Source organism: Heloderma suspectum, chromosome 10 (genome assembly GCF_057233095.1).
Source record: "Heloderma suspectum isolate Gila_16-S chromosome 10, 16-S_ref, whole genome shotgun sequence".
Classification (NCBI taxonomy): domain Eukaryota; kingdom Metazoa; phylum Chordata; class Lepidosauria; order Squamata; family Helodermatidae; genus Heloderma; species Heloderma suspectum.
The window spans coordinates 4494897-4514194 of record NC_139467.1 but is presented as its reverse complement, the minus strand read 5'-3'; the positions used below and the strand labels follow the sequence as shown (position 1 = coordinate 4514194).

Below are 19298 nucleotides of genomic sequence, written 5' to 3'. Positions count from 1 at the left end.
GGATTTTTTTTCTGTCCAGGTAAAAAGGACTGCACTCTAAACCTCATTATCCAAGTATTTTGCCATACAAGTATATCTTCTGAACATTCCTGTATACACTAGTTACTTACAGTGCAATTCTATGCATGTCTACTCAGAAGTAAGTCCCACTGAGTTCAATGGGGCTTACTCCCAGGTGAGTGTGTACATAATTATAGCTGTTTTAATTCTGACATAATTTGGCTACACCCCCAAACCACATAGATAAACAAAGGAAACTGAACATTTTTATTTTTAAGCCCTCTGGCAGGGAAACAGGCATGTGGGAAAAACACAAAGTGCAGTTCCTCTGATGGATGGATTCACACAATCTCTTTCCTTGTGAGAAAACGTAATGATCCTGTGACTGTAGAATTGTTAAAAAGGCACAGCTTTAATATACTATGAATGCAGTACATGAAGCATCAATGTGGGACAAATCACATGCTATCAGACAACAGCAAGGGTGGTGTAGTGTCAGAGTTTGTGAACAGACTGGGGAAAACACATGGCTAAATTCCTACTCAGCTGCAAAGCTTGCTGACTTTTTGGGTCAGTTACTGACTACGGGCAGTGTCCAATGGAGCCCTTGTGCAGGAGGCCCAGGTCTGCTGGCCCTGGTGCATGCACGGCCCCTGCTGCTGGCAGCTGCGATGTGGCGTTTCCAGGGGGAAGACATGCATTTCTCCTTGTTTCTGGAAGGGGCATTCTGCTCCTTCCAGAAACAAGTGTTTCTCCTCATTGAGCTGCCAGTTGTAGGGGCCGCATGCATGCCGCCGCCGCCAGGGCCAGCCACCTGCACACCAGGGCCAGCGGGCTTGGGCCACCCGTGCAAGGGCTCCATTAGTAACTGACCCAAGGGCAGTATCCATTTCTCAGTCTAACCTACCTCACAGGGTTGTTGTGTTCAATAAAAATAGGGGAAACCCATGTAAGTTCCCCTGAGCTCCTTGGGGGATACCTAGAATAAATATGTTAATAAATATTGGTTCCAAAACAGACAAAGTTAATAGAATATTATAGCAAGTACTATTACTATTAGAAAATTACAATACAATGTATAACACTGATACATAAAAAACACATGTAAGAATACTCAGTGCCACGTTAAGTGTGGCTCCTTTTGACAAGGGAAAGCGCTATCTGTAATAAATTATCCACAATGCTGGTTTCACTGAAACTTTTATTGATTTAGGGTGCAATCCTATGCATGTTTAGGCAGAAAAAAGTCCTACAACTTTCTGGGCTGACTGGGGCATGCTGGGAGTTGTAGGACTTTTTTCTGCTTAAACATGCATAGGATTGCACCCTTAACTGCACTTTATGTAGACCACTGTGTGGTCAGGCAAGACATATACCTCTTTTAGATAAATAATCTTGTGCACGTTTATTCAAGAGCAAGTCCCCTTGTGCTCAGTGGGAACTACTCTTGAGTAAAACTACACTGAGCCAAGCTGCTCAGATAGAGTAAAACAGCACACGCTCCAAAAGACTATACACCTAAGAACTCCCAGCAACAATAAAAGCCCAATTCAAATTTGCTTGCAAAACTAAAGCTACAAAAAGATGCCAGTTATTTGACAAAAGCAAACGAGAAAGACAGGGCAGGCAACCGGGTGTCCTCCAGAAGCGTTGGACTACAACTCCCATAATCCCCTGACCACTGGCCGGGTTGGATGGGGCTTATGCGATCTGAAGTCCAAAACGTCTAGAAGGCACCAAGTTTTGTCAAATAACCAACAGCTTTTGACGAATCCCTGGGTATAAAGCCCCCCTTCCAAAGCCAGCCCCCTCTGGCTGCGGAAGACAGGCCTGGGACCCAAACCTTGATCCTCCTCGTCACCATTCGTGGCCGCAAAGGCAGGTCCTCCATCAGCTTTCTGGACACGGCCTTTCGTGATCTCCACACGGGCCTCCTCCTGGGGCCGAGCGATCCTCGCAGGATCTGCCCCCGCGACCTCGCAGCGGATCTCCAAGCTGGTGGAAGCACTCCGGGGGGGGGGGAGTGAAACGGGGGCGAAGCCGAGTGCTGCCTCCCCTTGCCTGATTGGTCGCTATTGTGTCTCCCCCCCCCTCCCCTTGCCTTATTGGCTGGCAAGGAAGCAAGAGCGGATCCAGCCTCCTCCTACCGCGTGGAGAAGCGAGGCGCCCTTCATTTTCCAGTTCTATGGAGGCAGCTAAACACTGGGACTAGGGGAGGAAATTAGAGGCGGGGGCCTTTCCTGGGGGTGAGGTCTGTGTGGTTCCTCGCCAGGGTGGGAGTATGGGGAGAAGCACCCCCTCCCCGAGTTTAGCATTGCCCCCTCTCCAAGTGCCAGCCGGCCTTCCTCCACCCCTCCCCATTGCTTTGTCCACCCCACATCCTGATGGATTTCTCTCTTCTTCCAGGCAGCCTTCCTGCTCGCCCCCCCGTGAATGAGTACAAGCAGCCCCCGCCTCCTTTCCACCCCAAGGACTGAACTGAGCCTAAATCGCTGGGGCTGGACTCGATGGTCTTATAGGCCCCTTCCAACCCGACTATTCTATGATCTCCCCCCCCCCCGCCCACCATCTAGGGGCTTGAATGCTGCACCTCTTTACCCCACTGCAGCATTTGCACATAAGCTGCCAGGCCTCATTCTCCTGCTGCGCGTCCCCCCAACCCAGCCATTCCCCACAGCCCCCCGGCACTCTCCTGCGTCTGTATCCCAGCCCTACTGTTAACTCCCTGCCACGTGCATTTCCCTCCGTGCCCCCCATCCCCACTTATCTAATACTTTCCCCTTTGCTTTGGGACGCCCAAAGACCCATCTCCTAACTCGGCCTTCCCCAACCTACTGCCCTCCAGATGTTTTGGACTACAACTCCCAGCATTCCTGATCATTAGCCAAGCTGGCTGGAGTTGATGGGAGTTGTAATCCAAAACAACTGGAGGGCACCAGGTTGGGGAAGGCTATAAGGGCTTCCCCAAGGCACCCTAATTAATGGGGCGGAGAGGTGGTAATGAGGAACTCCAGAAGTTGGGGGCGGTGCAAAGGCCTCTGTAGAAGTTGGGGGGGGTAGATGGGGGCTGCTTTTATTCTGTAATTGCTACGTTTTTATTGTATTGTAATGGGCTTTATTGTTTTGCTCTATTTTAAATTGTTTTATAGGCTGCCTCGAGTGCCATTTTTTGGGTGGAAAAGCAGGGTATAAATCCAATAAATAGCTGACGGCTTATCTTAAAACTTTGGGGAGGGGGATCCTGGACTTCAGGGGGAGTCTCCCCTTCTCTTGAAGGGAAGAGGGAAAATTTTGTAGGGGGGTTCTTGGGCTTTGGGGCAAGGGGGGATGCTGTGTGGGTCTGCTTTTGAGGAGGGGAAATCTGTGGGAGGATAGACTGTGAGGGCTTTTTGAGGAGGGCCCTTCTGTGGGGCTTTAGGAGGGAATCCTGTGAGGAGCAATGTGGAATTTGGGGGTGGGGGAAGTAAAATTGACCCTACATGGGGATGGCCATTTTTTTCATGCCTCTGCCTGAGGTGTGGTAAAGTTGCCCTCGCCCTCTTGGGTGAGGGCCCTTTGGGGCCTGGGTGGGCTCATTTTATTGGAGGGGTTTTTGTATATTGGAGTGTTCTGTGGGGGGCCATGGCGTAAGGGAATTCTGTGGGGTGTCCCTACAGAGCCTTGGGGAGGTGAGGGGGTTGTTGTGGACTGTGGGATATGCTGGGGCACCTTACGAAAGGAAATATCTGTGGGCACAAGTGGTGGACTTTGTTTCAAGGGAATATTAAAAGTACGAGCTGCAATATTTAGCTGATCAGTTAACCGAAAACCAGGTAGCAGGTTTTAATTTTGTAAAAAGATGCATGGACTATAGTTTTTGCTGTGGCAAAACTCAGTTTAAAAGGTAACCCCTCTCATATGTGAGAGAAAGGGAAGCCGCGTCTTCGAAGGTGTTGCCTGCTGTGACACTGGCATTCATCATCTGAACAAAGAAATTACGCTTTTTATCTTTAGAACTACAATGCTGTCCTGTGCAAATTTGCATGGATTCAAATTCATATGATTAGCTACTGTTTTATCTTGTGTGCCACTTGGGATGACTCCACCCTTAAAGCTGGCCTAAAAATACTTTCAAATAAATAAAATGAATAAAAGGTTTATTGGCTGTTCCTTTAATCAGGTGACAGTCTTTCATCATCTATTATTTCAATTTATGTGCAGCTTTCCCACTGTTTAATCTCAGAAGCAGCTTAATGGATTAAAGGTGGCTGGGGAATGCTGGGAATTGTACAACACTTTTCTGTCTAAATGTGCATAGGATTGCACCTTAAAAAATCTTGGCCAGATAGAAAGATTTTAATGGCCCTCCCAAAAGAATGAACGGTGTGGATTTTGCGGGTTTCCCTCAGGAGGGAATTCCACAAGATAAGAGCCACTGCAGAGAAGGCCTAGTTTTTTGGCTTCCTTCATCAGTGTTGTGTGGAACTTGACAAGGAGGGTCTATAGAAATTGGGTGACGAGTAATTCTGTCGATCATTTGGGAAAGATAAGATTCAGCGGCGGGGGGGATTATTAGCGATTTGGTATGGGCACTCTGTGGAGTTTGGGAGAGGAATTATTTGGGTATTGTGAAGTAGAGGAGGATGTGTCTGTTGAGAGAGAGCAGCAAAATCTTGAGGTAAAATTGTGTGACTAAGACTTGTGGCCATTCGGTATATTCTGTTGAACTTCAGGGGAGAGGGAATCCTGTGGGTTGCTTGGGAGGTTGTATGGGTATCATGAAGGTTTGGCAAGGAAATACTGAGTGGGGAGAAGTGGGTCTGAGAAATACTTTTGGGACTGGGGAATTCTATGGTGGGGTTATGAGGTTGTAGGGACTAAAAAATGCAGGGGTTGGGAAGCTATAGAGCTTCAAGGGAATTCTGGTGGCATCAAACAGTACTTTGGGAAAGGAAAACATTGAGGCTCATGACCATTTTGTGGGAAGTGGCAGTTTTGTGTTTGTTACATTTATTAATAGATTTTTCTATCCTGCCTTTCCATTCAAAGCTGAAGACTCATGCTGGCTTTCAATATAAAAGGGAAAAAGCAAGGGTGCAATCCTATGCATGTTTAGACAGAAAAAAGTTCCTACAAGTCCCAGAGTTCCTCAGTTAGCCATGCTGGCTGAAGAATGCTGGGAGTTGTAGTTCTTTTTTTCTGTTTAAACATGCATAGGGTTGCACCCAAAACAGTGTTTATGGGCTGGTAGTATTGTAGAGTTGAGAGCTTAGTTGTTGTTTAAAAATGAGAAATTTTAACAAAGTAAACCTGTTTGATTTCTGGATAGAAAATCACTAAGGCTGCAATTCTAGTTACAGTAAGTCTCTTTGAACTCAGTGGGATTTATTCCTGAGTAGATTCATAGAATCATAGGATAGTAGGGTTGGAAGGGGCCTACAAGGCCATCGAGTCCAACCCCCTGTGCAATGCAGGAATCCAGGTCAGAGCATCCCCAACAGATGGCTGTCCAGCCTCGTCTTGAACGCCTCCAGTGTGGGAGAGCCCACCGCCTCCCTAGGTCATTGGTTCTATTGTCACATTGCTCTAACAGTCAGGACGTTTTTCCTGGTGTTCAGCCAGAATCTGGCTTCCTGTAACTTGAGCCCATTATTCCGTGTCGTGCATTCTGGGATGATTGAGAAGAGATCCTGACCTTCCTCTCTGTGACAACCTTTCAAGTACTTTAACAGCGCTAATCCTATCTCCCCTCAGTCTTCTCTTCTCAAGGCTAAACATGCCCAGTTCTTTCTCTCCTCAGAGGGCTTTGTTTCCAGTCCCCTGATCATCTTTGTTGCCTTCCTCTGAACCCCCTCCAGCTTGTCTGCATCCTTCTTAAAGTGTGGTGCCCAGAACTGGACACAGTACTCCAGATGAGGCCTAACCAGTGCTGAGTAGAGGGGAACTAGTACTTCCCGGGATTTGGAAGCTATGTTTCTATTAATGCAGCCCAAAATAGCATTTGCCTTTTTGCAGCCACATCACATTGTTGGTTCATATTCAGCTGGTGATCTAAACAATTCCAAGATCTTTCTCACTTGTAGTGTTGTTGAGCCACGTATCCCCCATCTTGTAACTGTGCATTTGGTCTCTTTTTCCTAGGTGCAGAACTTGGCATTTATCCCTATTAAATGTCATTCTGTTGTTTTCTGCCCAGCGCTCCAGTCTATCTAGATCACTTTGAATTTTGTTTCTGTCTTCCAAAGTATTAGCTATCCCGCCCAATGTTGTGTCATCTGCAAATTTGATCAGCATTCCCTGCACCTCCTCCTTCAAGTCATTAATACAAATGTTGAAGAGCACTGGGCCCAGGACTGAGCCCTGCGGTACCCCACTCTTTACCTCTCCCCAGTTTGAGAAGATCCCATTGATAAGCACTCTTTGAGTCCGATTCTGTAGCCAACTGTAGATCCACTGGATCGTTATTTCATCTAGCCCACTTTGAGCTAGTTTGCTCATCAGGATATCATGGGGCACTCTGTCGAAAGCTTTGCTGAAGTCGAGGTATATTATGTCCACAGCATTCCCACGGTCCACAAGGGAGGCGACCTGATAAAAAAATGAGATCAGATTCGTCTGGCTGGATTTGTTCTTTACAAATCCATGTTGGCTTTGAGTAATCGCTGCATTGTTTTCAAGGTACTTCCAGATGGATTGCTTTATCATCTGCTCCAGAATTTTCCCAGGGATTGATGTCAGACTGACTGGTCTGTAGTTCCCAGGTTCCTCCTTTTTACCCTTTTTGAAGATAGGGACAACATTAGCCCTCCTCCAGTCATCTGGCACTTCACCCGTCCTCCATGATTGCTCAAAGGTAATAGATGGTGGTTCCGAGAGCTCTTCTGCCAGTTCCTTTATTACTCGAGGGTGCAGTTCATCTGGCCCTGGAGATTTGAACTCATTCAAAGTAATTAGGTGTTCCTTGACCATATGCCTATGAATCTCAAGCTGCAATCCTGCCCCTTCAGCCTGTACTTTGCCTTTGCCAGGGGGGTCATAGGCCCTCTTTTGGGAGAAGACTGAGCCAAAGTAGGAATTGAGCACTTCTGCCTTTTCTTTGTCATGTAGACAAAGTAGACGTGTATAGGATTTCACTGTAAATTTGTGAAATTTCAAAATTACAGAAAAATTGATAGGATGTTTACTGCAATATACAAACTTGCTTATTGACATCATTTGTCTCATTACGATATTTAAATAAACTGACACGTAGGTGATGCAATGCACGTGACACAGCACTCCAAAACAAAATAAATGACTAACAATAGTGCACCCAGTTTAGAGATTTCTAGATTTTTAACAATTATAAACAGATTTTTAAAATGTGAAACATTTTGGCATAAATGCCAGCTTCAGTCGCAAATAAGAGTATGCTACAATCCCACTTATAAACTGAGCCAGAACCAATCAGGAACAGGCCAAGCCTCAATATTTAAATTATTTAAATAACCCTGTCACTTTGTATATGTCCCAGTTCACATGTGACAACTAACTGGGGCCGTGCAGCGGAGAGTGAGCTGTCTCCTACCTGCTTGCCAGTTCTGCTTTGCATCAGCTTTCATAACCCAGGAATGCTGTGTTTGATTCGATGTCTGAACCTGAAACTCTGGAATGTTGAGGCACAGCCCCCCCCCCAAGTTTTAAAGTGGATTTAAAACAGAAGCAACGCACACATGGGAATTGGTGTTTTTGTTTTACTGTAGAAAAATTCCAGTAAAAAGGTATAATTTAAATGTACTTTCTCCTTGAAAATGGAGAGTTTTTATCTTTGTCTTCTTTCCTAAATGATGTTGGACAGAGAAAAGATGGCAAGAATGGGTTCCCGGAAACCTAAACTGGCAGCATCACTTCAGACAAGTCAGCCCCAGTCCCCTTGGAAGGAAGAACAACTTCAGCCCCTAGCTTTGGAAAAACCTCTTTCTCCTGCAGACTCCTCCAAATCTGCTGGTGTTGCACAAGGAGAGGGTAGGTGGTAATGAGTGTGAACTGGGCCTGGTAAGAGGGAGCATAAATGGCAGGTTGTGGGTACAATGTTAATGTTGCGTGAGTAGTGAATTCTTGCCATAGCTTGAATTCAGTAGGCGTAGGGTGTGACACCAACAGCGGGCAAAACTGGATTGATGAACCTGGATCTGGATGGTTAATTTTTATGACATATTTTAATGCACAAAGTGCTTTCGAAGTCGCATTTCACAAGAGACTCACAGCCGAAGGATTGGCTGCTTCTTTGAAATCAAAAGCATTGACACTGCACAGCACTGACTTGGCCCCTAAAGCAACAAAGAATCTTCTGGCACCTTAAAGACTAACACATTTATTATGGCATAAAGGTTATGCCATAATAAATGTGTCCATCGTTAAGATGCCACAAGACTCTTAGTGGGTTTTGCTGCAACAAACTAACCCATCTGGAAGTTTTGTTTGGCCTTGCTCTCCCTAACATGTGTCAGGCTTTTCCTCGGCTCCTCTTTTCTCATGTAGGGTAGAATCATTGTTCTGTATTGTTTATTTTTATTGTATGATGCCTAGAGAAACTCTTCTACAGGAGCCAGATAAACACACATAAATAAGGGTACAATCCTATGCATGTTTGGACCAAAAAACGTCCTACAACTCCCAGCATTCACCACCCAGCCATGCTGGCTTGAGAATACTGGGAATTGTAGGACTTTTTTTCTGTCTCAACATGCATAGGATTGTACCCTTATTTATGTGTGTTTATCTGGCTCCTGTAGAAGAGTTTCTCTAGGCATCATACAATAAAAATAAACAATACAGAACAATGATCTAAAAATGCAACATTAGAACCAAAACAATAAAAATACAGAAGCAAATACAAAAGCCAACATGATAAAAATACATTATTATTATTATTTACATTGTATACCACCCCGTAGTTAAAGCTTTCTATATGAAGCTCTAAATACAAAGTCATCCAGACAGAATACAGTAAAAAACGATCTTTTGCAAATCCCCATCTATCTTCTGCCTACCCTTGAGAGTGAGGACTTATGTAAAACATTTATTACACACTTTGTAATTTAAGGAATTTTCAAGCCGACTCTCAAGAGTGTAAATACAAAACAGTGCCAAAAGCAATCTCTAAAAATACAGTGTTAAAACACTAAAACCAATAGTCAAGTGATAAAAGTAACAGATAAAACTCTCACAGAAAAATACTCAAAGGGGGCAACAGCATCAAATTTAATACAAAAGCCTGGGCAAATAAAAGAGATCTTAGCTTGGCACTGGAAGCTTACCTAGCTGGACAACAGATTAGCAACCCTGGGAGAGCATTCTAGAATTGGGGTCCGCCACAGGAAATTCCCTTTCCCTAGTCTCCACTTGCCTAACCTCAGATAGTGGAGGGCCCCGATGCCAATCTTAACTAACAGGGAGATCTCAAGTGGGAGCAGGAAGCTCTATAAGTTTTGTTGGTGCTGAGAGAAAGTGGGAAGTGCCTTCCTTTGTTCCATGGGTACCTGGTTGGCCACTGTGCCAGGATCCTGGACTAGATAGGTCTTTGGTCAGCTCCAGCAGGGCGTTTCATATGTTCTTCTATGCCCCATGTTCATGTTTTGTTTCTCTGCCCTTGCACCCCTTCCCTCACTTTCCCACCAACTGTCTTGCAGCACCACTCTTGCCTCCTGCCTCTTTTAAGAAGCCACTCTTGGATGGATGGGATCAGCCGATGGATAATGCTTGTGATAAGCAAGGGGAGAAGTTCCAAGATAAAAGTGAGTCTTGTGCACACTGCAAAACTTTTCTTGGTCTTCCCAGCCCTGTTTTGCTCCATGGAGCTAATAGAATTCAGGTACTCTGAATTCTGGAATTGTGAGGTATTTTTACTGAGTTGGGTGGACCTCTCCTCCATTACCTTATACGAGCTAGGAATCAACCCTGGTCTCTCAGTGGCTCTTTCCAGGGCTGAAGTCATACTTCCAGTTACAGGTACATGGGTGTATCCTCTGTGGTTGCTCCGTTCTAAAGGGAAGGCAGTCTGCACATGTACAGAGGTACTTGTGTTGCTTTATATTTCCCCAGGCCAAGCCCTGGCACTGAAGGAAGATTTGGGAACTGAGTGCAGTCTCCACAAGCTGGAAAAGGCGAACAGTTTCCTCCCCAAACCTGACCTGGGTGGGTATACACAGCAGGGAAGAAGGTTCTCATGGGACTGGTTCAATGAATTGCCAGCAGATTTAGCACTGGGTGGCTGTGCCTCAGTATGCCTCCTCATATCAATGTGGTGGGGTTTCTTTTGTGTGTTGTAGGTTTGCCAGCAATCCAGGCTCCTCCTGTAAAACCTCTGCTTGTTGGTAAGAGTGAAGACTTGAGAAAATGTCTTTTCTTTACCCCATTGGTTCCCTGTCTTATAGCCATAACTTTCGTGTGTCCTTCATAGCAAGACGCCTTTTGAGTTTTTCTTTTTTTAAGGCCTTCCTGCTTTGAAGAGGCCAAGGACAAAACGACAGTGGCCTTTTGCCTTCCCCACACCTGGTGGTGGGTTCTGTGCTAGGAAAGTTACGGTGGTGGTTTTAAGTGGCAGGGCTGGGAAAGACCCCTTGCTGAGACCTCGGAGAGCCTCTGCCTGTCAGTGAACACAACACTAAGCTAGATTGGACTTGGTATCAGGTAGCTTCCTATGTTCCTGTGTGTTCTACGCTTTTTGGAGTTGTAGTCCAAAAATGCTAGTGGGCAACAGCAGATAAATGAGCCTTGTGCTGGTTTACTCTCCCATCTCTCTCACTGCATGCTCTTTTTTAATCAGTTTCTTCTACTTCCAGAGAAAGTACAGTTTGCTATTGCATCCAAACTGGCAAACTGTGGTTTCTGCAATCCCTCCAAATCATGACTGTAAACCACAGTTTAATCCTGATTTGGAGGGATTGTGTAAACCACAGTTTGCTGGTTCAGGTGTAATGGCAAACTGGTTTCCATGAAAGCAGAAGTAATTGATTAAAAGAGAACGCAAGGTGGGGAGGAGGACATGTGCAAGGAAAAGGATTTTTCACGTAACACCAAACTATTGATAAGAACAAACCTTTGAGAAAATATATTTTCTTTACCCTATTGACGCACTGTTCTATACCCATAACTTTCATTACATGTGAAAGTGATATGAGAGACTTATTGATGCCTATGTATGTATATATTCAGCCCCCTATCACATCTGTTAAGTACAATTTGCAGGGTTTTGTAGCATTTCTAAAAGCCTTCAAAATTGCAGAAATGGCAATGGGACCAAATAAGTAAGTAAGTAAGTAAGTGTGTGTGTGTGTGTGTGTGTGTGTCAAAGGCAATGATGCCTTTGCCATCCCACTTTCAACTCCTAATCTGTTCCCTCTCTCTCCAGTGTAGTGATGAAGAAATGTCAATCTTTTTTCATGGTGTTGTCTGGCATTTAAAATCTGTTCCTAGATCAGAGGTCTTCAGGCTTGCAGGCTATACTTTGTTTTTCTAGACCCTCATGATCCATCAGAAGACATGCCCTTAGAATTGAAGCAATCTAAGCCCAGGAACTTGTTTTGATTACCAGAACTGAATGGTGCTCACGGTCCATCTGCTTCTGGTTAGCCCAAGCGTTCTTCATTTCAGCAATATACTTTAGAGGGTGTGTGTGTGTGTGTGTGTGGCAGGGGAGCACTTATATTGCTGTTATTGTTAAACAGTTGGGCATCAGAAATCCTTGCCCATCTACTGCAAATCACCCAGAGATCTACCAGTAGGTTCCGATCTACCTTCTGCCCACCCTTGCCCCAAAAGACAAGATCTTCCCACACTGAAGAATAAACAGCCACTAGGGGGTGTCAAAGCAGTTATCCCAAAGAGAACTGCCTCTCTTTTCTCCACCAGAAAATGAAGTATCCCATCAGCAGCGTTGTGCCGCTATTACCAGTGACATGTGCGAAATGCTCCTTGGAGAACAGCTGAGCTACCGAGGTTGTATGAGCAGTGTGGCAGCATTTATACTGGAGAGAGGTGAGTCACTTGCTGGTTTTTTATAAAACCACCTTTTCAAAGAGATTAGCGTAGAACACTTTTAAAGGTGGTTGAATTAATTTATGGAGATGGCTGGGGAGGTGGAGGTCTACCATTTCCTACTAGCCATGGTGGCTATACTGGGTATCAAGGTTAAGAGGCCGTATGCCACTCAGTTCCAGTTGTTGGAGAGCAAAAATGGAGAAGGGTATTGCCTTTGTGCCCTGGTGGTACTGGAGAGGGATATTGCACTTTCTGGAGGCACCTGGTTGGCTGTTGTGGGAAATCGATGGATCTCGCAGTCTGATCCAGCAGAGCTGTTCTTAAAGAGGTAGAATCAGCTTGAAGGGATGGAAAATGCATCTAGTTGAACCCCTATACAAATTCCAGGTAATGACATTACAGTAGGAACACCACTTTTGGCTTATGCCCCGCTCAGCAGAATGTTCAGCATAGTGGTTAACCCATCCCAGATGGTAGGTGAGGAGCTGTTCCTGAACGGATGTTCCCCATCTGGATATTTCTTCTCTGTTTTGAGCCAGTCTGTGAAGTCCCAACCGATACTTTCATGGCTCCTTTCCTGCCCCTTCAGAGGCTGAAGACAGTCTGAGCAACTACAAGGAGACCTATGAGCTGGTTGCCCTAGGAACAGGTGATGTTTGCTACGAGGGTTGGATGGATTTCAGTGGCAGGAGAATCCATGATATGCATGGACTGGTGATGGCCCGCAGAGCATTGCTGAGGTAAGGCACCCCTTCCCCGTTCTCATGTGCAGTGCTGAGTTTATTAGTCTGGCTAAGGAAGAGCAACTCAGGGAGAAAGCTAGAGGTGGAAGGCAATGCGTAACTTCTAAAATGAGAGTTGTCTAGCATCAATCCTGCCTGGAAATCATGAGAGGTTCTTATTCCTAATCCTGAATGTGAGGGAACTGTTGGGATTACCCAATGGTGAGGGAAAAATCATTCTGGATCTGCTCAGAGGCATTCTTCTTGCATGCTTCTAGGGACATCTGGAAAGGCTATTTCTGCCCTCTCTGGTGCAGTTATTCCCACACAGGGTTCTTTTTTGATGCTCCTGGGTGTCTCTTGTCCATTTAGCAGGACTTGTGCATTAGAATTTCCCAGCGGGTTGTGCCCTTAGGCCAGATTTGTCTGTCTCCCATTTTGTGTCCTTTGATAGCATCTGAAGCCTGATCGCTGAGGTGGTTGCCAGACTGCTTTATGGTAGGGCTGCCTTTGCTTGTGGATCACATTTCATCAATCCTCTTCAGGTACTTATACAAGCAGCTACTTATGCACTGCAGCCAAGACCCCACTGCCCTTGAGAAGTGCATCTTCTGTCTGGCAGAAGATGGAGTGCATCTGACTCTGAAACCAAGGTACTATCTGCATCTTTACCTGAGCCGAACACCCAGTGGAGCTTCAGAGAACTTCCAGTGAGTGCTGTGTATGGGTCAGAGTAGGATATGGACGTTAGAGTGAGGGTGTGAATGAGAGAGGGGGAGCGAGAGAGAGAGAGCGAGCAGAGGGGCTGGTTTGTTTTTGTAGCGGGGAAAATGGTACATCTCCCAAACCTTAGAAGAAAGATTAGAAATTCAGTAGAAAGACTTTTAACTGTATTTGGACTGGGAACAAACAATAGTTTTTAGGAGAGCTGAAAGTGGTTTGGGAGGCATTGCAATTTATGGTGTGTATGCTAATTTCTTCTGGCCCCCTCTCATGTCTGATCAAACAGGTTTTTAAAAGAACACCTGCAAAACCTGTTTACCTACTGGGAACATAGGAAACTGTCTTATACTGAGTCAGATCAATGGTCCATCTAGCCCAGTACTGTCGACACTGACTGGCAGCAATAGCTCTCCACAGTTTCAGAAAGGATGCTTTCCTAGCCCTGCTGGAGATGCTGGGGATCAAACCAGGGACATTCTGCATGCAAAGCAGGTGCTCTAATACTGCACTACAGCCCCACTATTTCTACATTCTTTCTGAAAGCTGACAAAATGGTAGTTCAGGAGCCAGACTTATATATCAAGGGAATTTTTTGTCAAGGGTTATCTTTGTGCTTTCTCTAATCTGGGAGACTTCTTTTGGGGTACAGAAAAAAAAGAGTTGAATAATAATTTTTGATTTATTATAGAATCATAGAATAGTAGAGTTGGAAGGGGCCTATAAGACCATCGAGTCCAACTCCCTGCTCAGTGCAGGCATCCAAGTCAAAGCATCCCGGACAGATGGCTGTCTAGCCTCATCTTGAATGCCTCCAGTGTGGGAGAGGCCAGTACCTCCCACATTATATTCTGGCTTACTTCCACATGGGGTTCCCAGATAGCCTCCATCCAGGCACTGACCAGACCCAGACCTGCTTAGCTTCAGCACGGTGGTTTCAGACCATACCCTGGGATCCTTCAGTCCACCCTAAGCTAGCCCAGTTACTGTATGCACATACTCCCCAAACTTTTCTCTGAGTTTATGTTTTCCTTTTTGATCCCTTGCCTGCAGGACTGTGTTGTCGCAGCCGAATCCATCTGTTGGGCTTCATGTCAGCATTAAAGGGGTGCTCAGGCCTGTCTCATACTGCCGCCCCAGCATGCTGTCTGCCTATGTCTACTCTGTCTCTGGCAGTGACAAGCTGACCCGTTGGAGTGTCTTGGGAGTCCAGGGCGCCCTCCTCAGCCACATCATCCACCCCGTGTACATCACCAGCATTATCCTAGGTGGTTTATTATTGTTTTTACATGGAACCCAACTGAAAGGGTCCAGCATGCTCAGTACTGGCATTCTCCTATAGTCTCAGAGTTAAGAAAAAAAATAATCCAGGCTTGTACAGGAAAACAGAGGGTTGATTTGGGCACAGGAGATTCCTTGATTTTGGACACTGACTGAACAAAAAGCCTACTGTTCTGATCCAGTACTGCACTGTGGGTCATGCTAATATGCAGGATCCTAAGGAAGCATGATGGCCTCAGGATGGGATGTGGAGACTCCTGTAGCAGGGGATGCTCTCTGGGGATCACCAAAAACATTATGGGGAACACTTTCCCTTGTGGGCACCCAATGACAGAGTAAGGGACAAGGCAGGGTTCCCTAGATTGTGGCTGAGCCATTTGCTCCTTTGCCTTCCTCCCTAGCTGTAGCTTAAATCACATCAGTGTCTCCATTGTCCTTCTTGGCAGGGTTGGGAGCCTCTGGAGTCATCCAGTTGGAGGGATCAACCATGTGTTATGTTCCCAGATAATGCTAGCCTCAGTATGCCCTGCCTTCTCTTCACAATTACCTTCTCTCTCCCCCCCCCCCCGCACTCCCTTTTAAATTGTGTGTTCTAGCTGACCCTTACCAAGACCATGCCATCCTTCATCGGGTCATCAATGAGCGACTGCAGCTGGGGCCCAAGGACGGCTTGCCAAAGCCCTTCAGCCACAAGCAGGTGTACCTCTTCGAAGGCCCCTGTGTGGCCTCTCTTGACACGCCACCAGGGTGTCGCTCCCTGAGCCTTAATTGGTGTGGTGGAGATGAGATGCTAGAACTTGTGAATGGGTCCATCGGGAAGGCAGTACGGGAGTGAGTTTGGGGCACTAAGGGTGAGGGTGGGCCTATGAGATCTGTGTGTGTGTGTGTGTGTGTGTGTGTGTGTTATCAGTGATTAATCTTGGCTTACTGTAAATAAATGAACCTACACTCCACTAACCAAATTCCATAGCTTCTAGCAAAGCAAAATCAGTTCTTGCAAACTATGCTTTTTATGCAAGCATAATTTGTGCTAATAAATAATTTGGATTGTTCAGGAATAGGGATAGCTGGTAAAAAGTAAAGATTAGGGATGTCAGAAAAATCCGCAACGGAACCAAATGAGTTTGGATTTTTATGAATCCGACCCACAGATTCCACAGCAGACCAGCTTTTCCCCTGTCTGGTGGATTCCACACTGTTGTGGACCATTTCCCCAACTTTCCTGAATTTTGTGCATATTTTGCCCATAGGAAAATATGCTCAATTTAAACAAATTGCCAAAAATGTGCATTTCCCCTGTAAACAAAAGCATGACAATGTGCATTTGGGGGAGAATTCAAGTGTTTTCGCATGTGCGATTTTGTGCAAATGCACATTTGCACAGTTGCAAATTTGCAGAAAGTCGGAAACGAAAAATCCAGTTCCGTCAATGGGCAGATGACGGAACGAAAGGCTCCTGACAATCTGCAAAACACAAATGGAACAGATTTTACACTATCTCTACATCCCTAGTAAAGATAGATGGTTTGTGTGTGGGTTTCTGATAATGTGATGCTTCCGCCATGTTACTGAAAGCCTAAATGGAACATAGTTGAGGGTTACAAACTTGATAGACTGTTCGGTGCCAAATTTTGTTTTGGGTCTGTATGTTTGGAGGCAGGAAGCTGTTGAAGGGTAACATTGTTACCAGCATCCAGTTACCTTTACTCTTGTATCCCTGACTACTTACTACTACTGTAAGCTTTAAAAATGTATACATAACAAAATGTATACATTTTTTTTTTTTTTTAAAGGACTGCTTATTCCTCGTATGTTAAACTATTAATTTTTTTTAGTGTTTTCAATTGCCATGTATAAAGTTCATATCAGCCTTCCACAACCTGGTACCCTCCAGATGTGCTGGACTGCAACTGTCATCATTCCCAGCGAGCATTCTGGCTGGGAATGGTTGCGGAAGGCTAATCTGTAGAATTTGGACACTTGAGTCAGAACTCAGCCATTTCTCCTGTTCTACTTGTGGCCCTTCTGGGTACGTGGCTGAATTTGCTGGAATACATTGTTTTATGGAGAGCCTGCTTTGTTTGGTAGCCTGATGTTGATTCATGTAAGGTGCCTGTTATGAATCCTTCTTACCTTCTTCAGCATTGTGGATCCAGGTGAACGGTATCGTCCTAGTCGGCTTTGCAAGGCTGCCATGCTGAAATCCTTCAGAAAGGTGGCTCAGGAGATGAAGAGAGAGGACCTGATGGTGCTGCCCACCTATCACAAAGCCAAGGTGTACCTTTCAACCCCTTCAGAGTTCTTTTGTTATCCTTACTTTGTTTTCATCATGGGTCAAGTAACAGGGACTTCAAGGTGGTTGTTTGGGAGCGTCTAATCTTTCTCTTAACCTGCACTTCTAGACCTGTTTCCTCTCTTCTTCCACTAGATTCAAGCTGAAGCCTATCAGGGTGCCAAACGCCAGGTGTATGCCCAGCTGAGCTTGCAAGATTTTGGGAAGTGGCCCAAAAAGCAGTTGGTGGACATCTTTGCCAGCTAGATTGGCCTGGCAGCTCAGGTACTGGCTGCATACTGAAGACCTTTCAGGTATAGGATGTACGGCCAGATGTGGGCAAGAATGGCACACTTTAACCTAGTGAACAGAGAGCCCTCAATGTTGTTGCATTTGGGGGGAAGGTGGGGCTAGAAATATTTAAATATATTGTTTTCCCATGATGCTGTTCTCACAGTGACTCTTTTCTATGATGAAATAGGAAGGAGGGTATGTAATTTAGGTCTGAAGTTCTGAATTTTCAAATTTACTTAGGTATGTGGCAGTTGTAGATTTCTTCTTTTTCCTTTGTACCCACTCTGTGGCTGTGTTTTATTGTTATGGGAACGAACAGCGAGCCTTAGACTTGTGGGCCCCCCTTCCCTCTTCTCCTCCTGTGCAGCTGTGAGGAGATTAGAAGCTGTCTGTTTTTGATTAACTGCAGCTGGTTGTTACATCTGAACCCTAAGCAGTGGGTAATTTTAGCTATGGTTTGTTGGAACAAGCCAGCTTCAAACAAAGTTGTGACAAAGTATAGTTAAGATTAACCACAGTTTAGGGTTCAGATGTAATGCTAAACTGAGGTTAATACAAAATGAAGTGAAAGCTTCTGATCTCCCCACAGCTGTGCCAGAGGATGGGGGAATGCTTGAGCCCAGGGCTCACTGTGGTTTATTCCTGTAATGACAAACCATAGTTTATTGTTGTGTCCAATCTCACGTCTCTGTGTGTTTTGTACCAGGTCAGTGCAACATACGAGGTGCACAATAAACACCCAGGTTCTTCTTAATTAGATGCACTTTATTGTTGGGGGCTGAGTGTTTTCCATTCTGTGTTTGTTTGGAAATGTGTTTGTTTGGTTGCTGCTTTTGTAGAACAATCTTTACCAGCCTTCCATTTCAATAAAGAAATGTTGACCTTAGAACTTGTGTGTGGCTGTTTCTTCAAACTGAGGCAAAGCTCATGTCCTGAGAACTTGTGTCTTAGTCCAAAATGGACAGTGACTTCTTTCACTTCATCTTGCTAACTTTGTTGCCAAGGCTTTCCCTATGAACTCTGAATACCTTGACTTAAAAGGGGCATCCTGGTGGCCCTGATTTCAGACATGGAAGCACTGGGCTTTGTGGCCACAGTGCAGACAGGGAGGGATGCACAGAATGTGGTGTTGGATGTGGAATCCTGAGAATCTTAACTTGAACTAATGGGAGCAAAAATCAACCTTCTCCCTATAACGGGTTTGATTTTTTGGGATCCAGGAGCAAGCATTTCAGGAGAGAAATAGGAGTAGCAGTAATAATAAGAGCATTTATATAGTGCTTTAGAGTGTTCAAAATGCCTTGAATATGTTTCTCAGTAATCCTTACAACAACCTCCATATTATTATCCCCATGTACCACCTCCTCTCAAAGGCAGTGCTGTGCTTTTCTCTGCTGGTATGGCAGATGGTCTCGCAAGACAGGGCCTTCTTGGTTGTGACTCCTCAGTGCCCTTCCTCAGGCCTGGCTGCTTTGTCATTTGCATTCTGGTTATGCTGAAGGCATGGCTCTTTAAGAAAGGCTTTGGGCTCAATTAGGACTGATTTCCTGGCTGTTGAAATGCCGGAGATTTTGTGTGTGTATGTTTTACCTTGATGTTTTATTCTGCTTTGGGTTTGTCTTGTTTTGTGTTTTATGTTTTCTTCCTGTATTGTTAGCTGCTTTGGAGTTCTACTTTACCAAATGGTGGTGTAGAAGTATTTAAATAACTCATATGATTTTAAACATGTGTTTGGAAAAGGGTGCTTAACACTGTTACTTTTATTTTGAAGGAAAAACAGCGGACTGGGTGAGGAGAGGCAATCAAACAGTAAACAGGAATCTCTCTTTTCTCCAGACCCTTCAGCAACATGCCCCCCCCACACACACACACATCACTTCTTTCTGCAAGTGGGCAAAGAAGTGTGCAAGTGAAAGAAGGTAGCAGCTGTTCCTACCTCTTTTCTCTTGCTCGTCCTCTCTGGGTGCCATGGCAGGGACAATTGTGCTGACAATGCTGTGTAGAGAGAG

The 19298-nt window shown here is 45.2% G+C and overlaps 1 protein-coding gene across 9 annotated transcripts; it reads left to right on the top strand.

Moving 5' to 3' along the window:
- The first annotated feature begins 1729 nt into the window (after positions 1 to 1729).
- ADAD2 (adenosine deaminase domain containing 2) lies at positions 1730 to 18176 on the top strand. 9 transcript variants are annotated; one of them, XM_084814694.1, is made up of 13 exons: positions 2173 to 2251; positions 6658 to 6832; positions 7817 to 7983; positions 9651 to 9755; positions 10063 to 10155; positions 10290 to 10334; positions 11872 to 11997; positions 12590 to 12740; positions 13268 to 13432; positions 14496 to 14710; positions 15320 to 15554; positions 16866 to 16998; positions 17152 to 18176. In XM_084814694.1, exons 2-13 carry the CDS (start codon positions 6819 to 6821, stop codon positions 17260 to 17262), a joined length of 1560 nt encoding a protein of 519 aa, XP_084670820.1. In that variant the 5' UTR covers positions 2173 to 2251; positions 6658 to 6818; the 3' UTR covers positions 17263 to 18176. The 9 variants fall into 9 exon arrangements, with proteins under 9 accessions (XP_084670823.1, XP_084670828.1, XP_084670822.1 ...); XM_084814697.1 differs by lacking the exons at positions 2173 to 2251; positions 6658 to 6832 and adding an exon at positions 1730 to 1878; XM_084814696.1 differs by lacking the exon at positions 6658 to 6832 and having other exon boundaries at positions 2100 to 2246.
- The last annotated feature ends 1122 nt before the right edge of the window (positions 18177 to 19298 follow it).